Genomic DNA, 24,052 nt, shown 5'->3' with positions numbered 1-24,052 from the left:
AGGGAGGAAAGACATTTGACAGGACCACATGGATAAGAAAATAGGATAACTTACCCCTGGGAAGTACAAATGTCTTAGAGACAGCCCATGCTCAGTTCACACAGCATCCAAAAAAAGGCACCAGGGTTGTGGAGGAAGGCATCCAAGTGAGTGTACCAGAAGCCTGACTTGACAAGATTTTCAGACTTCAAATTGGTGCAGGGAACACATCTCCCTTAAGGAGATGAAGCATCCGAAAGAAATGAAGGACCAGAACAGACTGGGTAGTCAACAAGGTGGCTACAAGGTGCAGGGAGCTCACCGTCACCAGATTGGGGTCACACACAAAGCTCCAAAGAACAAGGTGAGATTCTCCTCTCAGGTGGCTATCCATGAGTCAAACCAAAATCTTTCAAGGATAAACCCAGACCTGTGGCCAGAAAGTAGAACTGAAACTCCTCCTGTTACTATCATAGGATTGTAAGTTACACCCGTCACAGGCACATCCTTGAGAAAGAGAGGGTGAAGACTGGGCCGATGGAGTGGCTCAAGTAATAGAGTGCTTGTCTAGCAGGCATGAAGCCCTGAGTTCAAACCCTAGTAATGCCATAATGAGAGAGAAAGAGAGAGAGAGAGAGAGAGAGAGAGAGAGAGAGAGAGAGAGATGTAAACTATCCTGAACATTTGTCTTTTGAATTGATGAATTCCTAACTTCAAAGATATCAAGTTGAGTGAAAGACCCAATTTTAAATTGAAAAAGAAGAAATTAACTTTAATTGACCAATTAAGCTTTTGAGAGCTCAAAGAAAGATTAAATCAATTATAGTTCATCTTAAAAGCTGCATCTTTCCTCACAATTGAGTCGTGGTATAAAATTTTTGACCTGTCTGTAATAATGACCTTATATAGCTGTACGAGTCATTTTCACATGCATTATCTTTTGAACTTCACATCAAATTAAAATAGATGTTATTATTCTACATTTGCATTTGCAGAAAATGGAAGCTCAATGGTGGTAGGAGCCTTGCCCAAGTTCAACAACACAGAAGAGCGTCTCCTCCAGAAACCATTGCAGACTGAATCTCAGTCTGATAAGTGGTTCTCAACTGGAATGGTTTCTGGAGACAATTTTTGTTGCTACAACTGGGTAGAGGGGGGTTTTATGGCATTCAGTGGCTAGATAGGCCAGGGATGCAGCTAAATATTCTAGAATGCCCAGGACAGCTCCCATAACAAAGTGTCTAACCCAAAATGTCAGCAGTACCAAGGTGCAGAAATCTTTTAACATTATTATAGGAGATTCCAAAGAAGGAAAGTGTCTCCTTTCACACTTCTAAAAATGGCCAAGGGCCAAGGTGATTACAATTTATTACAGTATTCCCTAGTAAGAAACTTACCAGAGTCATAACCTTATTGGAACTTCATTTCTCAAGTGCTATGGGGGACAAGTACATAGAGGCCTTGTCAGGGGGTTGCTGGTCAAGGCAGCAGAGTATTCCTTGCTGTACTGGAAGCAGGTTGCTCTTTGACTCCTTTCCTCTGTACAAGTCAATTATTTTCAATAGCAAACCTAAAATAAAACAAGTAATAGTAATGGCCAGAACCAAAAAATACAGAACAAAATGTTCAACATCTTTAGCCATCAGGGAAATGCAAATCAAAATGACCATTTTAACCCAGTCAAAATGGCGATCATCAAGAAAAGAAACAATAAATAATGTTGGCACAGGGTAAGGATATGCTGTTGGTTGGACTACATTAGCCCGGCCACTGTGGAAATCAGTATGGAGGTCCTCAAAAAACTTGAAAATAGAGTTGCTATATGATCTTGCTATACCATTCTGGGCATATATCTAAAGGAATGAAGGGCAACTACAATAGAGACCTGCACACCCACGTTTATCATGACACTACTCACAATAGCCAAGTTATGGAATCAGGCTAGGTACTCATCAACAGATGAGTGAATAAAGAAAATGTAGCATGTATACACAATGGAGGTTTTTTTTTTTAACTTTCAGTTATTTATTGTTTTTACAACTAAATTATCCATTGAGAACCACCATGATGATTAAACTAAAATCCTAAACTAGATTTGATTACATGCATATCCAATTGGTTTCCCACATTCTGAAAATACTGAAGGTACAATCACCTTTTGGCTTTATTTCCTTTACGGTTTTCCAGGACTGCAATGGAGTTTTACCCACAAGTAAAGAAGAATGAAACGAAACTAGAGACCATTATGTTAAGTGAAATAAGCTAGATTTGGAGAGACAAATATTGGATGTTTTCTCTCATATGTGGAATTTAGAAAAATAAAATAAGGGCATGAAATTAGAAGGGAGACTTTAGGGATGTAGAAGGGAAAAGGAGGAGGGGAAAGGAGGATAAGAGAGGGTGTTGGAGGGATGAATCTCATCAAAGCACATTATATGCATGTATAAAAGCATAATGAAATACATTACTTGGTATAATTAATATGTGCTAACAAAAATAATGGCCAGCCAGATGCTGCTGGCTTATGTTCTGTAATCCTAGCTACTCAGGAGGCAGAAGATCAAGAGGATCGCGGTTCGAAGCCAGCCCAGGCAAACAGTTCATGAGACCCTATCTTGAAAACACTCACAAAAAGGGGGTGGTAGAGTGGCTCAAGGTGTAGGCCCTGAGTTCAAACCCTAGTACCACAAAAACATAGTAATGGTCACAGAACCATAATTTTGTCTTTTATTGATGTCATGTTAATAGTCACATCAGTAAAATAAATAGAGTAAATCAGGAAAAAGAGATAGAAGAATACTTTTGATCACATTAGTTTTTGTTTTGTTTTTCTTGGTGATACTGGAGTTTGAACTCAGGTCTCTACCACTTGACCCATGCTCCCAGACCTTTGGGCTCTAGTTTATTTTTCAGATAGAGTCTCACTTTTGCCTAGGGTCAGCATCGGACCATGATCCATCTACTTTCACCTTTCTCCCGAGTTGCTGAGAGCTTCATTTTGAGCTAGGGTCCCCCTAATTTTTTTGCCTGTGTTGGCCTCCAACTGTGATCCTACTGTGTACACTTCTCACATAACTGACACATTAATGCATTTTTAAAGGAAAAAAATCATACCTGCATGTTGGCCTGTTGCAATAATGGATAACAACATTATAGATTTTATGCTCCTGCCTTAACATTTATAAACTTGTTAATGGCTGCATCGAAATTGGCCTTCTTAGCAGATTTATGTTAAGTGGACGGTGCAGCCATGTTTATTAAGTTCTTTTCACACATAGTTGATTGGAGGATGTTTTTATTGATTTTAGTTTTGAAACTTTTACATAAAGCAACAAGTTTGTCACCATGTACCCTCAGTACTATGATAATAAAAAAAGATAAATTTTTTTAAAAAAGCAATAGGTTTACAAATGGGAATTTTCCAAATAGGCATTTTAATATTTATGTGAGGGGTGAGGTTGGCAGATATTCATAAAATTCCATTTACCAATAAATCCCCCAAATTGAAACATTGCCATGTCTTCATTTCCCATTAGGATCTGTTAAAATTTCCACTAAAATATCTTCGGCAGATATTTCACAATTTCTATTGTATTTGGTAAAAACTTGGAAGGTTTTCCTTCTGAAAACAAAAACAGAGAAAATGATTAAATAATAAAAGAAAAATTATTATTCATTTTAAAGCCACTTGAAACAATGGCCCTCCTGCTTGCCGACACCCAGGGCTGAGCCGTGCTGCTGTTCAGGGCTTGGCGTGTACTGTTCATGGTGGTTCCTGGAGAAATCATCACTGTTTAGGGGAAAGGGAAGGCAGCTTCAATGAATCACAGTGTTCCAAGATTAGAATTTTTTTTTTTTTTTGTAGAACTGGGGTTTGAACTCAGGGCTTCCTACTTGCAAAGCAGGTGCTCTACCACTTGAACCCATACCTCCAGCCTCAAGATTAGATTCTCTTCTAAGTTTGTTTTATTATTTAAAAAAATTGTAAAAAGAATATGAAAACACAGAAACACATTTAGAAAATAAAGCTTACACATTGAAACTAGTTAGGATTAAATTTGGTTGAAATCCATAATGCCCAGTTTCTGCCCTCAAACATGCTGACATCCTTGTGAAAGGAGCTACGTTGTATACAAATGTATTTTTATATTAAGTTTTGGTGGTATTGGTGTTTGAACTCAGTACTTTGTGCTTGCTAGGCAGGGGCTGTACCATTGAGCCACACCTCCAACCCTTTTTCTTTATAGCTATTTTTCAGATAAGGTCTTAGATTTTTGCCCTCAGGCTAGCCTCAGACAGTGATCCTTCTATCTATGGCCTCCCACATACCTGGGATTACAGTCATGTACCACCACATCTGGCTTATTTGTTGATATGGGATCTTGATAGCCTTTCACCCATGCTGGCCTCAAACTGTGATCCTTTCTATCTCTGCCTCAGAGTAGCTGGGATTACGGGCATGAGTCGGCATGAGTAACCATGCCCAGCCTACAAATGTATTTAAACCACATTGTAGGAAGCTACCCATCACAAGACAAGAAGGGTTTGGGTGTAACTGAGGTGAGCTTCAGAGAAGGAGTAACCTTACAGTCTAGAGGAGACTTCATCGGAAAATAACCTTTCAATTTGTCAGGAACAGGGGTAGGATTTGGATGCCTGAAGGCTATGCTTAATTTTCAAAGAGAGTAGATGGGAGGAATGAAGGCATTCCTGTACCTACTTCTCCAGCTGCAGCTCAAGGATCAGGCTGACTCTGCCCTTCGATTCACCACAGAAAACAGCAAAAAAGAGAGAGAGAGCACTGTTCTAAACAGCCTGATCTGGGAAATCGGAAGTTCACATAATGTGTGTGAGCTATATAGAACACTCCATTAGTCATCTTCCTTTTCAAGACCACATAGTTCTCATCTGGAAAATGAAAGGATTTGCCAGATGGACTATAGCATCTATACTATACTCTGACTCAAACAGTTTTTGTGTGTGTGTGTGAGTGTGAGTGTGATCCTCAAAGTGCCTGCGTCAGTTCTAACAATGAAAAATGGGCTTCCTGCAGACTCTTTAGTGATGAGTCTCTCAACTGTGGTGTGTGTACAAGGTCACTTTCAGGAGGATGGAAGTCTGGGCTCCTGCCTGGACATTTCCATTCCCTATCCACTTCCTGGAGACTTGAAGCCCATTTTTGCTTTTTGTATATTCTTTCCCACTTGTCATCTGCATCCTCCCAATCATATCCCCCTCCACCATCCCTGCACACAGAAGGGAGGAAAGTAAGAAAGGAGAGAAGCAAAGGGGAGGAGAAGAGAGGGAAGATAAGAGAGAGAGACTGGGAGGGAGAAGGACCCCCTCAGTACACAAATAGCTCAGATCCAAGGTCCCACTGTGAACTGTGAGACCAAGGGAAGTCTCCTTGTCTTCTTTTTGGTCACCCACCCCCGTCTCCTCTTTTAAGTTAAATTCCTGTTTCTGAGATTCATCTTCAGTCAAAAGAAAGAAAGGACTTTGGTCTTTGAAGCGTTCTTTTATGAGGCTTTTCTTTGCCTCCGCTTGCCTCTGAAGCTATAGAGAGGCAGCAGGGAGATAGGGGACCTGAAAGAAGGGTGACAGCATTCTGCAGAGTTGTCCAGGGAAGAGTTGGGCAGCTGGAGACAGGAAGGGGTATCACCAGGCTGTCACAGAAGCCTTACCAAAGGACACTTATTTTCTGGCTGCAAAGCTAGAAAGAGAAAAGTTAGGAAGAGGAGAACCATGTTCCAGATGGGGGAGGTTCATTTTGGGAAAGGCAGCCAGCCCTGTCTCAGATGAAGTCAACCCAAGGCCAATGTCTCCCTCATAAATCATAACCTTCCATTGCAGAGGTGGTGGGTGGAGAAGTACCAGAGTGCAGGCTGGGGAGGCAGAAAGCTGTCAAAGGCATTTATGTTTTAAAATTTTTTTTCAAAATTATTTAATTATAGCTGAGGACACTGGAGTATGTTTGCAGGGGGTTGAGGAGGTATGTGTGAGCTCTTCCTGCCTGTATAGAATTGGGCTGTCACTCAGCACGCACATTTTTAGAGATATAAGGATGTCAAAACACACACAGGGGTCTATCCTTCCCCTTTGATCTTGGGCAAGCCTTGCTATCACCAATCTGTTTTTTTGTTTATTCCACCCAGAGTACCTGAGCCAAAAGGGCCTGGATGAATAACAGATGAGGGAGTTTCAGCAGTCCAGTGATGCTCAGACATGGCCAGGTCTTTAGCACACAGGAGGGAGCCATCTTCCCCTTCCTGAGTGCAGCCTCTTCATGCGAGAAGGTCATGAGAAGATCTTCCCCTTTCTTTTCTTCCTCTTTCCTCCTTCCCAAGTCATGGATATTGCCAAGAGAAAGGACTGCATTAGTTACACTGAAGAAGAAACTAGGATTGTAGTTGGGCCTTATGACTCATACTGGAAATCCAGAGTGTCTCCTTCCAAGGAAAATCACACAGTTCCCATTTGGATAGGGACTTCAGGTTCAACTAGAGGACAATGGCCTTCACTGTTTTACATGCGAGGACTCATTTCCAGTGATGGCTTCAGAATTTCTACATAGAAGAGGGTTGGGGACTGCACTCTATTTGTGTAGTGGGGGGTGGACAACTGGAAGAACTTGAAACCATGTAGAAAAGCAAGCAGGCTGATTTGCTTGAGTATATGCAAATTTGAGGTGGTTTTTGGAAATAAGTGGTGATTATGAGGTATAATATCCTTGCACTGCCCTTAACCTTGGGGTGGAAGGTCAAGCTGTGGTGGTGGTTGTTAGAGGACAAGACTAAATGATATGCCATTAGCATTAGACCAGGGTTTGCAAACCTAGAATGGAATCCAGGCTCCACCAATAAATCCTTGCAAGGAGACTTTATGGACTTCCAGTGTATTTTAACATTTCTTATGTAAAAATAAAGGTTGTCGATGAGAGATTCTCTAGGACTCCTTTCTTAATCCATTTCCTTTCTTCTATTATGTTAGAATGGAAATTTTACAAGTAAATCTAGCCTAAAGGACAAAAGTGCTAAATGGCCTCATCATACATCCTCAGGTTCCTGTGTTTTTCATTCATTTTTTTCAAAGGCCAGAGAGAGGACACTAATCCTGGGCCATTTGCTCCCAGAGGCTTCTTATCTATCATATGCAATGCCCAGGGAGGCGTGTGGGATTGGGCAGTATGGGGGAGGAACTCCTACTTGTTGAGTGTTTAATAGTCCAGGCTGCCAGTTACTTTCTATATGTTATCTTGAGTAACGCAAACAATATTCAGACAGCAATAAATGACTCTGAGATTCAGAAAGGTTAAGTATAATGTTAGGTCTTAAAAGAGCTCCTCCACAATGACTGTTCAATAAATATTTGTTAAATAAGTGGATGTCAGAGAAAGGGTGTAAAACCAGGTTTAATTCAGCTCCAAATCATGTGAGCTGAATTCATGCTATATCCTCAAGCCCGCCTTGGAGAAGGCACCAACTGACCTCCTCTAAATGCTGTACATAAAAGCTTTGTCCAAGGAGATGTCATTCAGGAGAAACTCTTTGGAGACTATGCACCAAAACCCAGTGATGACTTTGTGTGCACCCTCAGTGGATGAAGCACTCTGCGAGGCACTTTGGTTGAATCTAACCAAAGGACATTTAAAAAGCAAGTATCTATCTTGTGGCACCCGTGGAAGAGTTGGGAGAGGGGAGGGAAATTATAATGCTGGATATAGTATTAAATCAAGGGGGCTGGAGGCATGTCTTAACTGGCAGAGCACCTGCCTATCAAGCTCGAGGCCCTAAATTCAAACCTCAGTACCACTCAGAAAAGTATTGACTCCAAAGGAAGCTGAACAATTAGACATTGGGAAGGGCAAGAAATCAGGGGAGTTCAAGGACTTTTAAGGACCCTTATTAATCTGCCATTGACTCCTCCACTGACCCAGTTAGCCCCTCCCTCTCATTTAGAGCACTCTACAAACTACAATGTGCATAGGAACCGCCCTGCTTTAAGCCAGCTTCACTATCAGATTTGGGTGGATGGGGGAAAGCACTCAGCTAGTGGCACACAAAGCATATCCAAGGTGGAGTTAAGGGTATTTCCAAATCGTCAACTTCCATATGTATTTTTTTTTCTAAAAATGGACCTGCTTGGGAAAGTGCTTGGTGGAGCCCCGTTCTGGTTCTTTTTTCCTTTCCTCCCTTTCTTACACTGTTGCTGACATGTATCATATAGTGAGGCCTTGGCATTGTGAGTACTCTAGAGATGATTTACAGTATACAGGTGCATATATGCAAGTTATATGTAAATACTGAACCATTTTACATAAGGGATTTGAGCATCGCAGATTTTGGTATTCATGGAGTGTCCTGGAATCAATCCCAGTTGTCCCTCAGAGGCACAACTACTTGGCCATATGCAGGAGTTGGTTGGGAACATTAAAAATTCAGATGTCTGGGCCCCATCCCAGATCTGTTTCAAGATTGCTGGATTTATACTCCTGTGATGCATCCTTAGATTATTTTTTATTTGTCCAACAAGAACACAGTCTGTAGCCTGGCTTTTGGGAAGCACCTCTGTAAATGATGCCCATTCAATGAATCAGAATTTACCTAAGTCACTTTAGGTGCACCTTTACTTTTTTCTTTAATGGTACTGGGGTTTGAATTCAGGGCTTCATGCTTGTGAGGCAAGTGCTCTACAGCTTAAGTCCCTTTTCGTTCTGGTTATTTTGGAGATAGGGTCTTGCTTTTTGCACAGGCTGAACTAGACTATAATTCTCCAATCCCAGCTTCCCACATAGCTTGGGATGACAGGCACAAAACACCATGCCCAGCTACTGATTGAGATGGGGGCTTGTGAACGTTTTGCCCTGGCTGACCTTGAACCATGAAGCTCCGAATCTCAGCCTCCCAAGTAGGTAAGATTATAGATGTGAGCCACCAGCCCTGGCTACTTTAGGTGAATTACTTAACCTGACTAATCTTCAATTTCCTCTTCTGTAAGTGGGGATAGTAATTGTACCTATGTCATAGGGTTGGTATGTTCCATGTGTATAGTACAGTGTCTGGCACATAAGAACTCAATAAATGTTAATTTATTACTAATTATACAGTATTATCATTTTATCATCTACATAATTAACCTCTATAAATAGTGTCTTGGTTATGGAGGTGGGAACAGAAATCAATTGCTAGCTATTAACAAAAATAAATGAAAGAAAGGAAAAATTCAAAGTTTATTAAACATTTAGAATAATAGACAGATAAAGGTTTGGACTTAACAGCATAAATACAACCAATCCCATGGCAGACAATTAAGCTAACCTCATGTTAACTTGTACCTGTATAATAGATGCCATCTCTGTGGTGTTGTCAAAAGAATAATGAGTTACTGTTGTGTTGGGTAAGGTGCTCAAAAATTACACAGACATGCACACACAAACACTTGGCTTCCTCAAGATCCTTTGAATTTAGTTACTAAATCCAATTTTAAAATGAGTTCACTCATTTTTAAATGACATTAATTTTAGCAAACATCTGGAGGAGAATTTGGTCTCACCAGTTGGGGGTACCTAGGAGCCCTTGGCAGGAAGTGAGCACACTGAGAGCAGAAAGTGCTTTCCATGCGGAGCACATAACCCTTCATCTCAGTCACTGCAGGGGGCTGACCCCAGTGTTAAATCCAAGCCTCCACAGGCCCCATGCAGCCAAGCTGGCCACTGCCTTGGGATCTCACTAACTCTGATTAAGTGTGACTTTTCCTAAAAGGAACATTAAGGGGGGAAAATGAGACGAACTTCTGGAAAAACCAAAGTCTAACTTTGCATTTTATACAATGTCTGATGTTTCACCCTTAAGCAGGGGAAAAGGGTACCACCTAAAATTCTCCTTGACCCTTCTGAAAACTGACCCTAGATGTTTAAAATTATTGTGAGTTCCCAAACAAAATCAGTGGTTAGAAGGAGGTGCTGGGTTAGCTTATACAGCTAACCACCCATCCAATGCCAAAATTCTACTGTGCTCTCCTCACACAAACATCTGCCTGCTTCCAGGGATGGGTCTTTGGAGGCCTGTAGCATCCAAAGAGAAAGGCCTATCACAGCCTTGCTGGATGTGGGTTTTTGAATGATCCAAAGTGGCCACTTTCTCAAGAGTAGGTGATGATCATTTATAGCCTTCCTCCGTCTCCTACCTGTCCCTTCAAGGTAGCAGGAGCAGGAACAACAAGAAAGGCTGATCAACATTTGCCTTTCTTTGCAAATCTAGTCAAAAGAAAAGATGATGTGACCTTTTCAGGAACTCCTATGCTGCTCATAACAAATTGTATCTGAATGATGTTGGAATGATAAGACTTGCATTTATTTTTATAAAGCCCAACTACTTAGTCTCTGAAAGATGCTTAGGATGAAAAGGATGCAAGCTTTCATTTCCTAATAGCTGCAGCCTGCAGACACTCATTTTACCCCGAATTGAAGTTGCTTCAAGTCAACTTCCCACTCCATTTACCAGAATTATTGCCTTCTTTGCAGTTAATTTCCTTGGACAGAGAGGCAGTCAGTCCAGGAATGAAGTGTGTGTGTTGTGTGTATACAATGACCTATATATAAGGCACCTGTACAGACTCAAAAGTGTTGAATTTTCCAAGACAAGGTAGGTTTCTAAAACCTCTCCTGGCACACAAAAGAGCAAGTTTTGTCATTATCTTTCAATTTCTTCTGCAGAAAAGATTTGTGATGTTCATTCAATACAAACAACCTAATCCCAAGAAGAAACACTGATCACATATGTTTTCTTTCAGCTACCATTTGATACTTCCATAAATCTGAATGGTCTCAGATGCAACTCTTCAATACTTCTCTACTCAGACATGATTTTCTTTGCTTTAATGAGTACTACCATTTAACAATTCTGTAATTATCCTCTTCATCCATAAAAAGGCCAACTCTGTGTCCACTTGTGGCTTTCACTGAATTGTCTCTTATTCAGTTCTACATAAGCTAGCCAAAGATTTTGCCTATTATATTAGTTATTTACCTAAGCAATGTATTTCCATTCTAGTACTCATCATCTGTGGCTTGGAATAAATGGGTACCCAGTAGGAATACCCTATAGGTCACCTTTCCCAAAATGGTAACAATAGAGAGAAGCCTGATGGAGTGAGGAGGAGACCACCAGATCACTGAAGAATCCACTGAGGAGGCAGGAGACTAGAAAACTCCATTGATGAAAGGGGATTTAAACCTAACACAAAAATGTTTCTTTGCAGTAACAGCAGAATATCTTAACATTATACAACTTAGTGAAACAAAAGAACAATCATCTTTAAAGTCAAAACATCTATCAAATTATAAACCGTACACATAGCACCGATGTCGACCTTATTCTGCCTGAGATGCATGGACCCAAAGAGGAGAACAAAAGCATTTGGGGCACTGGAAGGAACACTCCATTCCAGGAACTCAGAATTCCGAAGTGAACATTTTTTGTGGCAGATGCTTTTCCTAAAACACACTGTATCATCCAATAAATATTTGACTAAAATTCATTTTGTGCTTTTGGGTGATGTTAACTGACTTCTTTCTGAGACCTAATAAGGAACAAGAAAGTGTTGGAGCAGGATTCGTCATGGCAAGCAAGCTTCGATATTGTCATAAAATTTTAATTTAAAGCAGAAAACATGCTGATGTGTCAGTAATAGGCTTAAAATATTAAAGACTTCAAAAACTCCCAAGTGCTTTTTCTCTGTATAACATTGGTGAATATATATCTTTGCTATATAATTTTAAAACATGGAATAGTTTTCCCTTTCTCTTTTCTATATATAATATATGTCTTCCAAAATACATTGTCAGTATTTATATCTGAAAAATACTGTACAAAAAAGAACTTCCTATAATTACTCTGTATAAACATTAAACAATTTAATAATCTCTCCTTTTGGTCTATAGTAAACATTTCAATTGATTGGATAAACCACAGTTTGTGACAACACCATCCGCCAGTGTCTTTTACATTCATTTTTCAGAAGTCTACTTCATAAGAGCACATACGTTCAAAAACAGAGAATAAGAAACATGAGCTCCAGAATAATTAATTTATGAGGCTTTCAGAAATGACACCACGAGGAAGAGTCTTACAGAACATCAACTTTTAAACTTAATTAACTGATTTTTAAAAAACCACAAAGCATAATTCACAAAAAATGTACAAAAATAGGGAGAACTGAATCTTAAGTAATTGAGTTGTTTTGCATATCAAGGATATGGAAAAAGTTGACTAGAAAAGTGGGAGAGGGGTGAGTTTGGGAAAGGGGAGACAACAATATCAAACATACCAATGTCAAAGGCTATTTCAAGATGCAGTTTTTGGCTTACATACTAATAAATTAACCTCTTATTCTTAGACCTCCCATTGCCCTCTTCTTTCCTGTCCTGAGGATGTTCTGGTCATGCTCAAATGCATTACTTTAATTTTTGTTTTTTAAAAGACAGTGAAATTCTTAGGTAGGGAAAATATCCTATGTCCACTAGTAATACTCAGGCAGCATGCTCTAGCGTACAATAGGATTATTGCTTTAGGTACAGACAGTGCAAAAACACACTCTGTGTTCTATAATAATATTCTTACTTATCGGTTGGTGGAATTAAAAGGAAACTTAGTAGAGAGCAGTTAAGTAAATATGGGATCTAGCAAATCTAAACAGCACTTTAAATTTGAATACGATTATCACCAACGCTGAAAAAGTGAGGAAAGCAACCTATAAATGAAGAGAGCTGCAGTGTAGTGCTAAGGTATTCTGTGCACCTTATTAGAAATGGTAACTTACAGATTAAACAGAAACAAGAGCTCTCCTGCTCTTGAAAAACTGAGATCCACTGTTTTACCAGGCCCTTCTTAGTGAGCCCAATCAGAGCCCTGGTAAAGTGGTGAGCTGGAACATGAAGCAAGGCAGAAAGGGCAGGAGTGGGAGAGAATCCCATGACGGGTCTCCCAGGTCTAGTAAAAACATGGCACCTTTCTTGTTTGAAACTAAAAGACAATGAGAAGACTGTCTAAAAACGACAAGTGCAAAGGACTTCGCGCACACACACACACACACACACACACACACACACACACACCGCTGACCACACATGAGGGCACAGCAAATGTACACACACATACACACAGATGCACACCAAAATGTGAGTCAGTTGTGTTTATGCCTCTGGTGAAGTACTGATGTCAGGAAGGTTGGGTGTGGTGCTACCAGGCAGGAAACAAGCTGTCCATCTATTCAAAAGCCAGCCCACAAAAATGCCATCCATCCTACAGGGGCCCGTGCCTGGCCTCGTACTTGGCAAGTATGTTCTTGCATTTGCCCAGCTCCTTCCTCAAGTCAGCCACCTCCTGGCGAAGGGCCGAGTTCTCCTTCTCCAGGAACGAAGCCCGGATGGCAATCTGATTCTCCTTCAGCCGCCGGGCATCGCGGGAGCGCTTGGCCGCCATGTTGTTCTTTCTGCGCCTTGCCCAGTACTTGTCATCCTGCTCATTAGTTACAGAAGGAAAAAAAGAAACAAGATATTAGATTTCAGCAGTGCTGGGTGTCAGCCAGGGTGCTGGCAGCCTTCAGGGTGGCATTGACACACCAGCCCACATTTCTTAACTCCTGTCTCCTTCCTTTATGGTTTGTGCATGTCTGAGAGAATGGTCCACAAGCCATGGCTTCCTTCCTGGAGCAAGGAACCAACCTGTCATAACAGGCTCCTACTCTCTTTACCAACAGAGCCTGTGCCCAAATGAGGCTGAATGAAAGTGAGTGGCTTGCCTCACACCCTAAATTCCATTCCAACTTTCTCCACTCTCTTGGCTGAAAAATTTAAGAATCGTCTTTTTCTTCCATGGGTACCCATATGCTTTTTTGATATATGTTGGAACAATATTTTTGGAAGGCAATTTGGCAATATCTCACAATATCTTAATCAATATACTATTGATAGAGCAACTCCATTACTAGGATTTTATCTTATAGCAGTCTTCATGCATGTGCACAAACAAGGGTACAAAATTTTACTGTAGCATTGTTTACATCAGAAAAAAAAATAACTGTCTGTAGGAGATTTAATGACTACATCATGATAATCATTGAAAGGGATAGTCTGCAATTGTTAAATATAAGGACCTAGTGGAACTATAAAGATGTTTGTGATATAGTTACTATGTGGGTGGATATGATGGTAATCTGTTGATAAATATGCATGGTTTCATCCTGGTTTGATTTAAAAATTGTAATATTATTTATTCATAGAAAGAAGCCCCAAAAGGATGTATACCAAGGTATAAGCATGGTGCCTCTAGAAAGGAGACTGGAGTAGAGAGGCAAAGGGGAGAAGTAGGATCATTCAGCTTTTTAGCTTATATCCTTCTGAACTATCATAATATTACATAATGGGCATGTACACTTTGGTAGTTGAAAATAAAAATTAAAGAAAAAATACCTTTAACTTGCCACTAATCAATATACTTACATTGGTGTCTTGTATTTAAATAATTTACTCTAATTTCCTGTTTAACAACTCTCTGGACCTCAATTACCCTGGGTAATATTTACCTGTGGCCAATCTGAAAGGCAATCCCTTTTTTTTCTCTCATTATCTCTCTCCTACCAAAAAGAAAGGGGAAGTTTCCTAGGAAGACTGAGAAGAATCTTCTTTTAGACCTGCCCAATTCATCAATGTACTGCCTAGTGAATTTTGCAACTTTTTCAACAACTTGCTACAACAAATCCCTCAATTCTAGTAAAGCTAACACCCAGAACAAATAGGTAAGGCCAATCCCTCCCCTCCCCTAGGATTCCAAGAGGCCATAAGCATTGGAGGAGTCACTTGGTAGAGCCCAAGACTGTAAGGGAAGTCCAAGATCAGTGGTCCACCCCCAGACCTGCCTATTACCTTCAGCAGCCATGCACTCTGCACAAAGACACAGCGGGTGAGATGGAAAGTGTGTGCAGGCACTTCCTGTCTGCTCATCACAAGCTGGCACTGTCATCTTACTTATAAAGCTCTCCTAGCTTTGTATACATTTCATAATATGTATACAGGATGAAAAAATGATCTTCATAATAGCAGGTGGAAATTTTTTTGGCAGTACTGGGTTTTGAACTCAGGGCTTTGCACTTGCTAGGTAGACACTCTAACCATACCTTCAGCCTTTTTTGCTTTTTTTTTTAAGATACATTTTTGACTTGGCTGGTCTAGACAGCAATCCTCCTACCTATGGCTTCCTGGTAGCTGAGATCACAGGCATACAACACCAGACTCAGTGGTTGAGATGGGGTCATGCTACCTTTTGCCCAGGCTGGCCTTCTGTGGTAGCTGGGATTACAGGCATGAGCCACTGTGCCTGGCCCTAGTACCAGAATTCTTAGGAAGGAGGCTGCCCTTTGAGGAATATGTGGATGAGTAAGCTTGGACAGATATTCTAGGGTTACTATTATAATTTGTTGCTTGTGTTTCTCAAAGAGTGGGGGGACTAGAAGAAAGGGAGAGAGGCTGAGGAGAGCCAGAAGAGCCAATGATATCACAGGGGTGCACGTGGGTCCAAAGACATAGTCAAAACAGTGAAGCCTCCACTTCTAATGGAGGTCGTTTGTATCACCTGGATGTAATTCACCACCCTACCTGCTTTGAAGTGCAGGAAATCTATCATACTGGTCAGTGTGCCAGGAGTGGTTTCCAAGAGCATTGTGAAGAGGAGCTGACTCAGGATGGATCAGAACCTACATACAAGGGGACAGGTACCCAGGAAGTGAGGAAGTATACGGGAACAAGCCTCTGGGAAATTGTAGAAACTGTTTATGGCAGGGGAGGGAGGGGGATTTCACCATAGGCCTTGGACTTGGTGGTCTTTGACAATCCTGACCAGATCTTAAGGACCAGGGATTCGGCAGCTGACCTCAGAGTAACAACCAACTTCTGTCTCTTACCTAGAGCTCCTCTTACTTCTGAAGAGCTTCATTTCCAAGCCTCACCTGTCCGCACATGTAGATGAGCTAGCAAAGGTGTGGAATAGAAAATAAACTTCTCAGGTGGGAGGGGAGCAAGGAACAGGGGTGCAATGGAATGAATATCCTGGCCAAGAAAAACCACCTTGCCTTCCTTTGTCACCCCAGAATGTTTGGGTACATGGGAAAGCTGGGTCTGAGTGGGGTTGCTTAATTTGGCACTACATCCTGTCCCCTTCTCCTTTACCTGCCAAGTGTTTATGCCATCTGCAACCCAGTCACCCTCACTCAGCAAGAACCCACTCAGCCCTGTCCCCTCGCTACAGGTCAACATTTCCTCTTCCTTGACAGACTAGAAGTTCCATGAGGCCACAAACAGTGTTGGTACTGGCTCATCTGGGTATCCCCAAGGATACAGAGCTTGGAACATGTTGACACTTGGAAAACATGCCAGGTAAATAAATGGATCCTTAAAAGTATTAAGAAACCAAGGTGATTAATCTGATTTTCAGTTAGGACTCCCAGTATGCCATGCCTTAATTCTCTCATGGGATGCATGCTAACCCAAATAACTGGCTCCAGAGAAGAAATTCAGGCAGCTGTGGGGAAGACCATTTTTGGAAGGTGACATTCCACTCACTGAAGGCCACAAACACCTTTTCTCCCACCCACTCCAGCTCCGTCCTCTTCAAGGAAGGAGAGCATGCTATAGCTCTTCTTCCTGCTTCACACCAGCTTATGGTCTGTGGCTTGAGGCTTCACTCACAACTGAAAAAAAAAAAAACCAAAGGCACATAGCAGGAGAATGTTCCTGCCCATTCCCCACCTACTGTGTGAAAAGATCAGACCTAGCCATGACAGCAGTGATACGTATAATTCCATAACAGATGGTTTCACATGGCCTCTTTGTTGCTAAGGTTACCCTAGGTTATTAAGCAATCTTTCTCTCTGCTTTGAACATGTAAATTTGAAGACTGAGAAGGTCTGGACGTTCTGTCTACTACTCAGTAGCAATCCTTCTAACTACCCTCCAAGCAAGAGGAAATCCAAGCTGAACAGTTCCCTGGTTTAGGTTAACAGATATAGCTCTGAAATACACATAGGAATGGATCACTAAGAACATAAAAGCATGGAAGGCATCCAACTCAAACAAGGTACCTACTTGTCTGTCCTGGACCAAATTCTATAGTGTCCCTGTCTTAGCCCCCCCAGTCTAACTATCAATGGTTTGAGTAGTTTATATTTTCTCATATCTTACCATGCACTTTCCTTTTATGATTCTCAGGATGACAGTTCTTGATTTGTCACCCAAGGGCCCCTATTGTATCCCTTGTGCTGCCGTGACCTTCCTAGAAGCAGGGCAACCTGGGAGCCAGGCTTATTCTAAAAGCAGAGTTCACCTCAATTCCCCTTTCTGCTTCTCTATCTCCTTGATTGCAAAGTGGCAACTTTGCAGTAATGAATCTCCACTGTCCCTTTCATCCCTGACACTTTCCCATTTTCTGCAACAATTAAGGTGCTCTCAGATGTGTAGATGACAGCCGTGATTTAGATCTGCTAGGTACTTCTGCCTCCTGTGTTCTTACAAAAATCAGGAGGAACTGGTCTAAATCAGCTCACACAATGCCACAAACTCCCATTTTTCCATCCTTGGAGTATCTATCAAGTAAGTCATATTTAAGTTCGGGAAATGCGGTCAGACTTTAGAAAAGAGCTAGTTAGGCCTGGTTCCAATGACTTGCATGTGTATAATCCTCTCTCTATTGTCTTCACGATGGGAAAAAAAGCAGAAACAGAAATAGCTAACCGTAAATGATTCTATGTTGGCTTTAGCAGATGTGTCATGATTTTGGAAAGAATTCTCATCCTCAGGTATCATTAAATGTGTCATTAAGATTAATTTGAAGTTGTATTTAACCTCTTAAGGTAAATGTATTTCCTTTTATAAATGTTGTGTCCCCTTCAACTTAGCAGAGAAAACAAACTCAGCATTAACCTCTTGTTGACGTACTCAAGTGATGGTTACTTGCCATACAAAGTGAGCATGGCATACATAGTGTCACAGGATCCTCCAGCTTCATACACAGTTATCTATCCTACCCTCGTCATCCAAGGTTGGCAATGTGAACAGAGGTTCAAACTCTGTTATCCCCTGAGGCTGGGGAAACTGCAGAGTTGATTATCAACAAATCCCCCAAAGGGAAGGTAGTAACAATGCTTCTCTTTCCAATCTTGAAAGATTATGGTTTGATAAATAGGTTATAGTTTGCGGGATTCTTTGAAGAGAATAGCAAGCTTGATTCCTTCATGGGAATAACATCACTCCAACATTTGCTGCCTCTCCCTGTTTCTGTTCAGTATTAAGACATGAAAGAAAGCATTATTTCTGAAGACACCCAGAGAGGAAGCAAAATGCCAGGAAGTCACATGCCAAGAAACAGGATCGGAAATCACAAGTCCTTCACTCACTAGCTTACATGACCTTCCTGGAGTCATCCCTTTAATTTGCCTCTTCTTTTCACTCTTCATTTTGCCCAAAGCCTGATTACCAGTTCCAATTTACCTTCAGATCATCAGGGATGAAGACTTTACGAGCTTTCTTTATCATGGGTTGTGGCTTCAGTTCTTCCTCAGAGAACTTGCGTTTGCGAGGGTCAAACATTTCCTGCCCAGGGATGCTGGAGAGGGCAAGATCTGCCGGGTCTGGCTCATAACCCACCGGGACCTGGATGGTGTCAGGATCAATGGGACTCGGTGTATTGCGGTTTGCTGGCAACAGCTGACCTGGAACAACACAGGAGTTTTAATTCATGTACCCTCCAGGCAGAACCAATAGATAGTTCCTTAATGATGCTCCAGGAGGAGTGGCAAGAACCTTCCGCTAACTTATATATGACCCTGACATCATTTGTCCTATTCATCTTCACTGATAGCAGGCTGACTATGGCTTAACTCACATCACAGAGGGCAAAACAAAGACCCACATACACATGCCCACAAACTGGGGATGGAGACAGTCAGTTTCAAAGTATGTATTTGGGTCAGACATGGTGGCTTAAGCCTGTAAGTCTAGCTATTCAGGAGGTGGAAATCAGGAGGATTGTTTAGCCTCCTTGGGAAAAAACTTTGCAAGACCCCATCTCAACCAGTGGCTAGGTGCAGTGATACAAGCTTGTCATTCCAGTTGTGCAGGAAAGCACAAATAAGAAGGGCCACAGTCCCAGACAGCCCGGGCATCTGTATTCATTCTTTCATATCACACATTCATGGAGTACCAACTAGTGCCAGGCATGCTGCGAGGAGCAATGTATAGAACAAGATTTTTACATTTAAGGTGTTTTCCAGGTGAGTCATGGAGACAGACCTATATAGTTACTAGCCAGCTGGAAAAGTATAGGTAGTGGCACAGAAGCAAATCTCATATGCTTCCAGAGTGTGAGGAAATGGTACACAATAAAAGGAGATTAGGGGAATATCTTAGCGATGACACGTGGTATAGCTCTGTCTTGACACAGTGATTACAAAAAGGTATTCCAGGCACAAAGACAAGACAGAGGTTTGCATTTTTGAGGAACCACAAATAATCTTCAGTAGCTAGAGTATTGTATCCAGAAGACAAGATGGAGCAGGGAGAGGAAAAAATGCAAGCTACGTGGCCACCAGGAAAGTGGCAGTGAGGAAATCATAAAAGGCCCTGAATGTCAGTGAACAATTCAGAACAGTAAAGTAACATATTGCTAAGTTTGGAAGAAAGACTCCAGCAGTGTAATGAATCGACTGAGGGGTACATGACTACAGACAGATCAGCTATGAGGCTGACAGCTTGTGGAGACCACTGGGCTCTGTACTGGACAGTGTGAAGCTAGAACTGATCTTATGCCTCTGCTTCTTGACATTGACTCAGAAAATGAACCACATCTCAGTCAAATCAAGACAGTGAAAGGGGGACAAATTTTTAAAAATTAACCAGCTAGAAAGGACATAATGGAGACAACCTACTTCTGAGCATGCTAAACCACTGAAATGCACAAACATCCACAGAACAATGGGCTTATTGTGTTTCTATGTCTGACTGGTGAAAGTGAACTCAATAACAGACCAAAATGTTTATGCTGGGAGCTCTGAATCTTAACTTCTAGTTTCATCTGAATTTTACAATCGCTCCTTTCACGCCCAGAGAGTAAATGAGAGGATACAGCTTGGCTGTATTTGGCTCATCTCCTCTTCTTTCTCACTGCCAATGGTAAGTCAATGTGTGAAGTATCCTTTAGGTATCATTAAAACCTAACCCAGGTTGAAGCACGAAGCCATTGGCTTGGATTCTAAGAAGACTGTGAAACCCTGCCTGCCTGTTTTCTGGAAAGGCCTGGTGGGGAGTTTGTAAAATGATGAATGCTCTTGATGACCCTCTAGGTCCCCACTCTGCTTTGAGCTCCCTTTGTATCCTGTTTGCCAAAGAGGAAGAGGTGGGCCCCAAGGCATTGGCAGAGGATGGTGATTTCTCATTAGCCAAGCTGCAGTTTAGCCCCAGCTTCTAGAGACTGCTGAGTGCTAAACTGGGTGGTGTCAAGCTTATTTGATCTTGTGTCTCTTGACATTGCCTCAGAAGATAAACCACACCTCAGTAAAACAGGGATGTTATATTCCTTGTAGAAACTCTCTTTGAAATAGGTAACAAAACTACCTAATACCCCATCACAATAACCCTTACCACCACCTCATAGATGTGTGTACCCTTCTCCCACCTTCTTGAAGCATCTTTTCATTAATACTTCCCAAATCTACCAAGTTACTTCAAGTTCCTCCTTAATACTTTGGTGCTGTTAAATGTTCTTAAGTTACACACACACACACACACACACACACACACACACACACTCTCTCTCTCTCTCTCTCTCTCTCTCTCTCTCTCTCTCCCTCCTTCTACCAGGCCACATGGTTGCTCATATTTTATTGATTTTATTCTCAATTCCTCTCCATGGTGCCTACTTCAATGTTCAGATTCTACAAAGAGTATTCCACATTTTTTGGTGGTCCTCTGAGATGCACTCTGATGCATCTCTGATGGACTCTGGTATGCATTCATGGTCCTTCTAACAATAACATTTCCATTTAAGCTGAACTCTTCCAGCATTCTTTTTCTTTCTCCTTTTCCTGTATGGAAAGTAGGTCAGCCTTACCTGCGGAATGGAGAAAACCTAACTGGATCAGAGCCCAGATGAATGACTTCTCAGGCTCAAACAGTAAATGGCAGAGGACTGAGAAACAAAGCCAGGTACCTCTCCTCCCTAGAGACCTTCCTGCCTTCTTATTTATCCATATTTTCTGCTGAATTAACTTTGCTAGATTCATTTTTCCTTTTTTATTTCAAAATGTCACAGGGTCATGAAAAAAGAGGTTTTTATTATTTTCTTTATACTTTGTGGATTTAATATAAGAATCAACAACTTAAGAATGCATCACTACATTAAAATTTTAAATTATAGAAGACATTCATTGCAAAATTTCAACAAGTGCAGACATGTGTCAAGATAATGAAAGTTCTAGTCTATGCTCCTCTTCTCTCCTGACAGTCCCTCTCATAGCTCTTCCCAGAGATGACCACCCTCAACTGCTTGGTGAGAACTTAGATTTTATATCACTTAAAAAATGTGGTACTGGCAATCAAACCCAGGTCTTACAGCAAGCTAAGCAAACACTCTACCGCTGAGCATCTGATCCTCTTGCCTCTCTGCCTCCTAAGTGCTGGGATTACAGATGTGAGACACTACACCTGGCTTGTTACTGAGAGATTTTACATTGTAATGTGCTAAGATATCAAAATTTCCTTTTAATGGCTTTTAACTCATACTCTCTCTATCCTCAAATTACGCTACACATGTATACAATATACATATACACATGTATAAAACTCTGTACTTTTCTCTAGTGCAACTGTAACTGGTTTATTGTAATTTTGAGTCACCTGGAATTTATTTTGGTGTACAGCATAAGCAGAAGATCATGGTGACTAAGTTTTCCAATTATCTTATTTTAATGTTGCTATTAGTAAGGTTTAATATTTGATAGAGCAAGCTCTTCCTCATTGTTCTTTTTTAGAAAAAAATGTTGGGTACTTTAATACATATATATATGTATGCATGTATGTATGTATATGTATACATATTCTTCTAGATGAGTTAAGTTATGTCTAAAATCATTATTGTAATTTTTGAATTAAGATTGCATACAAAACATAGGTAATAAATTATCTTTAACATATTGAATATATCCATAGATTGCTCTCCATTTTTATTTGAGTCTTTTTTTTTACACTTATCAGTTTAATTTTGTAGTTTTCTCTATTTTAGCCTTTCACATTTTTACTAAGTCTATAACCTTAAATATTTTCTACTAGCTGTTATTAGTGTGAAATCCCCTTCTTTTTAATGGGTTAATGCTGGCATATTGGAAGCTACTGGTTTGAAAATTACTCTCTTAGTAATTCTAATAGTTTTGTTTTTGAGACTGAGTCTTGCTATGTAGCTCAGGCTGGCCTCAAATTCCTGCCTCAGTCTCCCAGGTGCTGGGATTACAAGCTTGACCCACCACACCCTGCTTAGTTCTAACAGTTGTAATTTTTCTTTGTTTTTATGTGCATAATCTTATCTTCTGCCTCTAAGGACAGGTATGGCTTCTTTTTGAGTGTGTGTAATTCCTACTTTCTTTTAAAAATTTCACTGCATTAGGTGGGCTCTTACAAGACAGTGAGGAGTAGGTGGGGATGAGACTAAATCTCCTACTTGTCCTAGACTTCAGTGGAAAATGCTTTGAATGCTTCATATCCTTGAGCGTGAAGGTTTATTCCAGAATCTTAGTAGATTCAGTCTGACAAGTTAAGGAAGTTCCAACCTTTCCAGCCCAATTGTATTCAGTTTTTTTTTTTTTAACCAAAAAACATCAGCAACGATGTACTAAATTTCCTTAAATGCCTTTTCCTACTATTTATTAAAATAATGATGTGGCTTTTCTCCTACATTTGTTAAGCTTGAGTTTAGTGTTTCTCAATGGCTTTATTAAAAGACTCAGGTGGAGGAAACCAACTCCATTATGTAGACTCTGCAGTGTGCAGGACATTGTTGACATTGTTTGCTGTTTTGAAAAGCATCTTGATGACAGTCAATTCCAAAAGAGCCAAGGAGGATTTCTGGAGGAAATGGTGGAACAAAGGGCTTGAAGAAATCTGGAAAGAGATTAGAAGTCAAACCCAAAGCTGGTCTCCACTTCTGTGTCACACGAGAAATTTTTGGCTTTCTTGTGGTACTGGGGATCAAATTCAGGACTTTGCACATCCTAGGCAAGTGCTCTACCCTGAGTCATACCCCCTGCCCTTTGGTTGCCACTTGTCACAGATTAGGCATGACTAAACCTCCAAAGAATACAAGTGAAAATAGGATGTTCCTTATTCTTACATACTAAAATGAGAATTTAGCAGCTCTTGTTCAATTAGCTGATTAACTGGCAGTCATCAATGAGTGGGGACAGCAGCAATCTGTCCTCATCAATTTTTTCCAAATTTATGGCTGCAAAGTAATACAGTATAGTCTTGTTTATTACTTAATTCTCAAGGTTAATTGTAACACTTCCAATCCTTCTCATTCATTCAGGCAGTTGAGTAAACAAGCCATTAGATTCACAGCAGTCATGTGAAAACAGACATCATATCCTAGTGTTTTTCACCGATGAGCCTCAGCAGGCTGATGAACAATATCCTCTATCAAGAAAGGCTGAGAAAAGGGGGAACCGATTTTTATTTTGGCCAGAGGGTTCACTTTAGAACTGAAGAGTGAAATTCCTTGTGATTCAAGGTTTGTTCTCAGATCTTTCTCCCCTGCCCACCACTCCTCTCCTCCCCATTACTAGTTTGGGATCTGTTTTCTTGTTATGATCTCCTAGACCTCAGAAGATCATAATTTGAGTTTCAAATAGCAATGTTTACCCTCTTGGGTAAAACCAACATCAGGCCTGCTTTCTTCAATACAAATCATCCCTGCTTCTGAAAATTCCTTTAAAATACAGAGAGCCAGTGAGCTTAGTAACACTGTAGGGTCAGTGCCTA

General features: G+C 40.8%; 1 protein-coding gene across 3 annotated transcripts in view; it reads right to left on the bottom strand.

The window, feature by feature from the left end:
• Window positions 1–9,190: 9,190 nt before the first annotated feature.
• Window positions 9,191–24,052, bottom strand: part of Hlf (HLF transcription factor, PAR bZIP family member) — a 53,072-nt gene continuing 38,210 nt past the window's right edge. For 2 of the 3 annotated variants that reach the window (XM_074046096.1, XM_074046098.1), the window contains exons 3-4: window positions 18,518–18,738; window positions 9,191–13,499 (exon numbers count right to left, since the gene is read on the bottom strand). In XM_074046096.1, the coding sequence (XP_073902197.1) occupies window positions 13,281–13,499; window positions 18,518–18,738 (440 nt within the window). In that variant the 3' untranslated portion in view covers window positions 9,191–13,280. The remainder of the gene's footprint in view (window positions 13,500–18,517; window positions 18,739–24,052) is intronic. The other variant, XM_020166803.2, reaches the window with a different exon arrangement.

The sequence above is a fragment of the Castor canadensis genome, chromosome 11, assembly GCF_047511655.1.
Source record: "Castor canadensis chromosome 11, mCasCan1.hap1v2, whole genome shotgun sequence".
Taxonomy (NCBI): Eukaryota; Metazoa; Chordata; class Mammalia; order Rodentia; family Castoridae; genus Castor; species Castor canadensis.
This window is presented reverse-complemented; position numbering and strand designations above follow the sequence as displayed.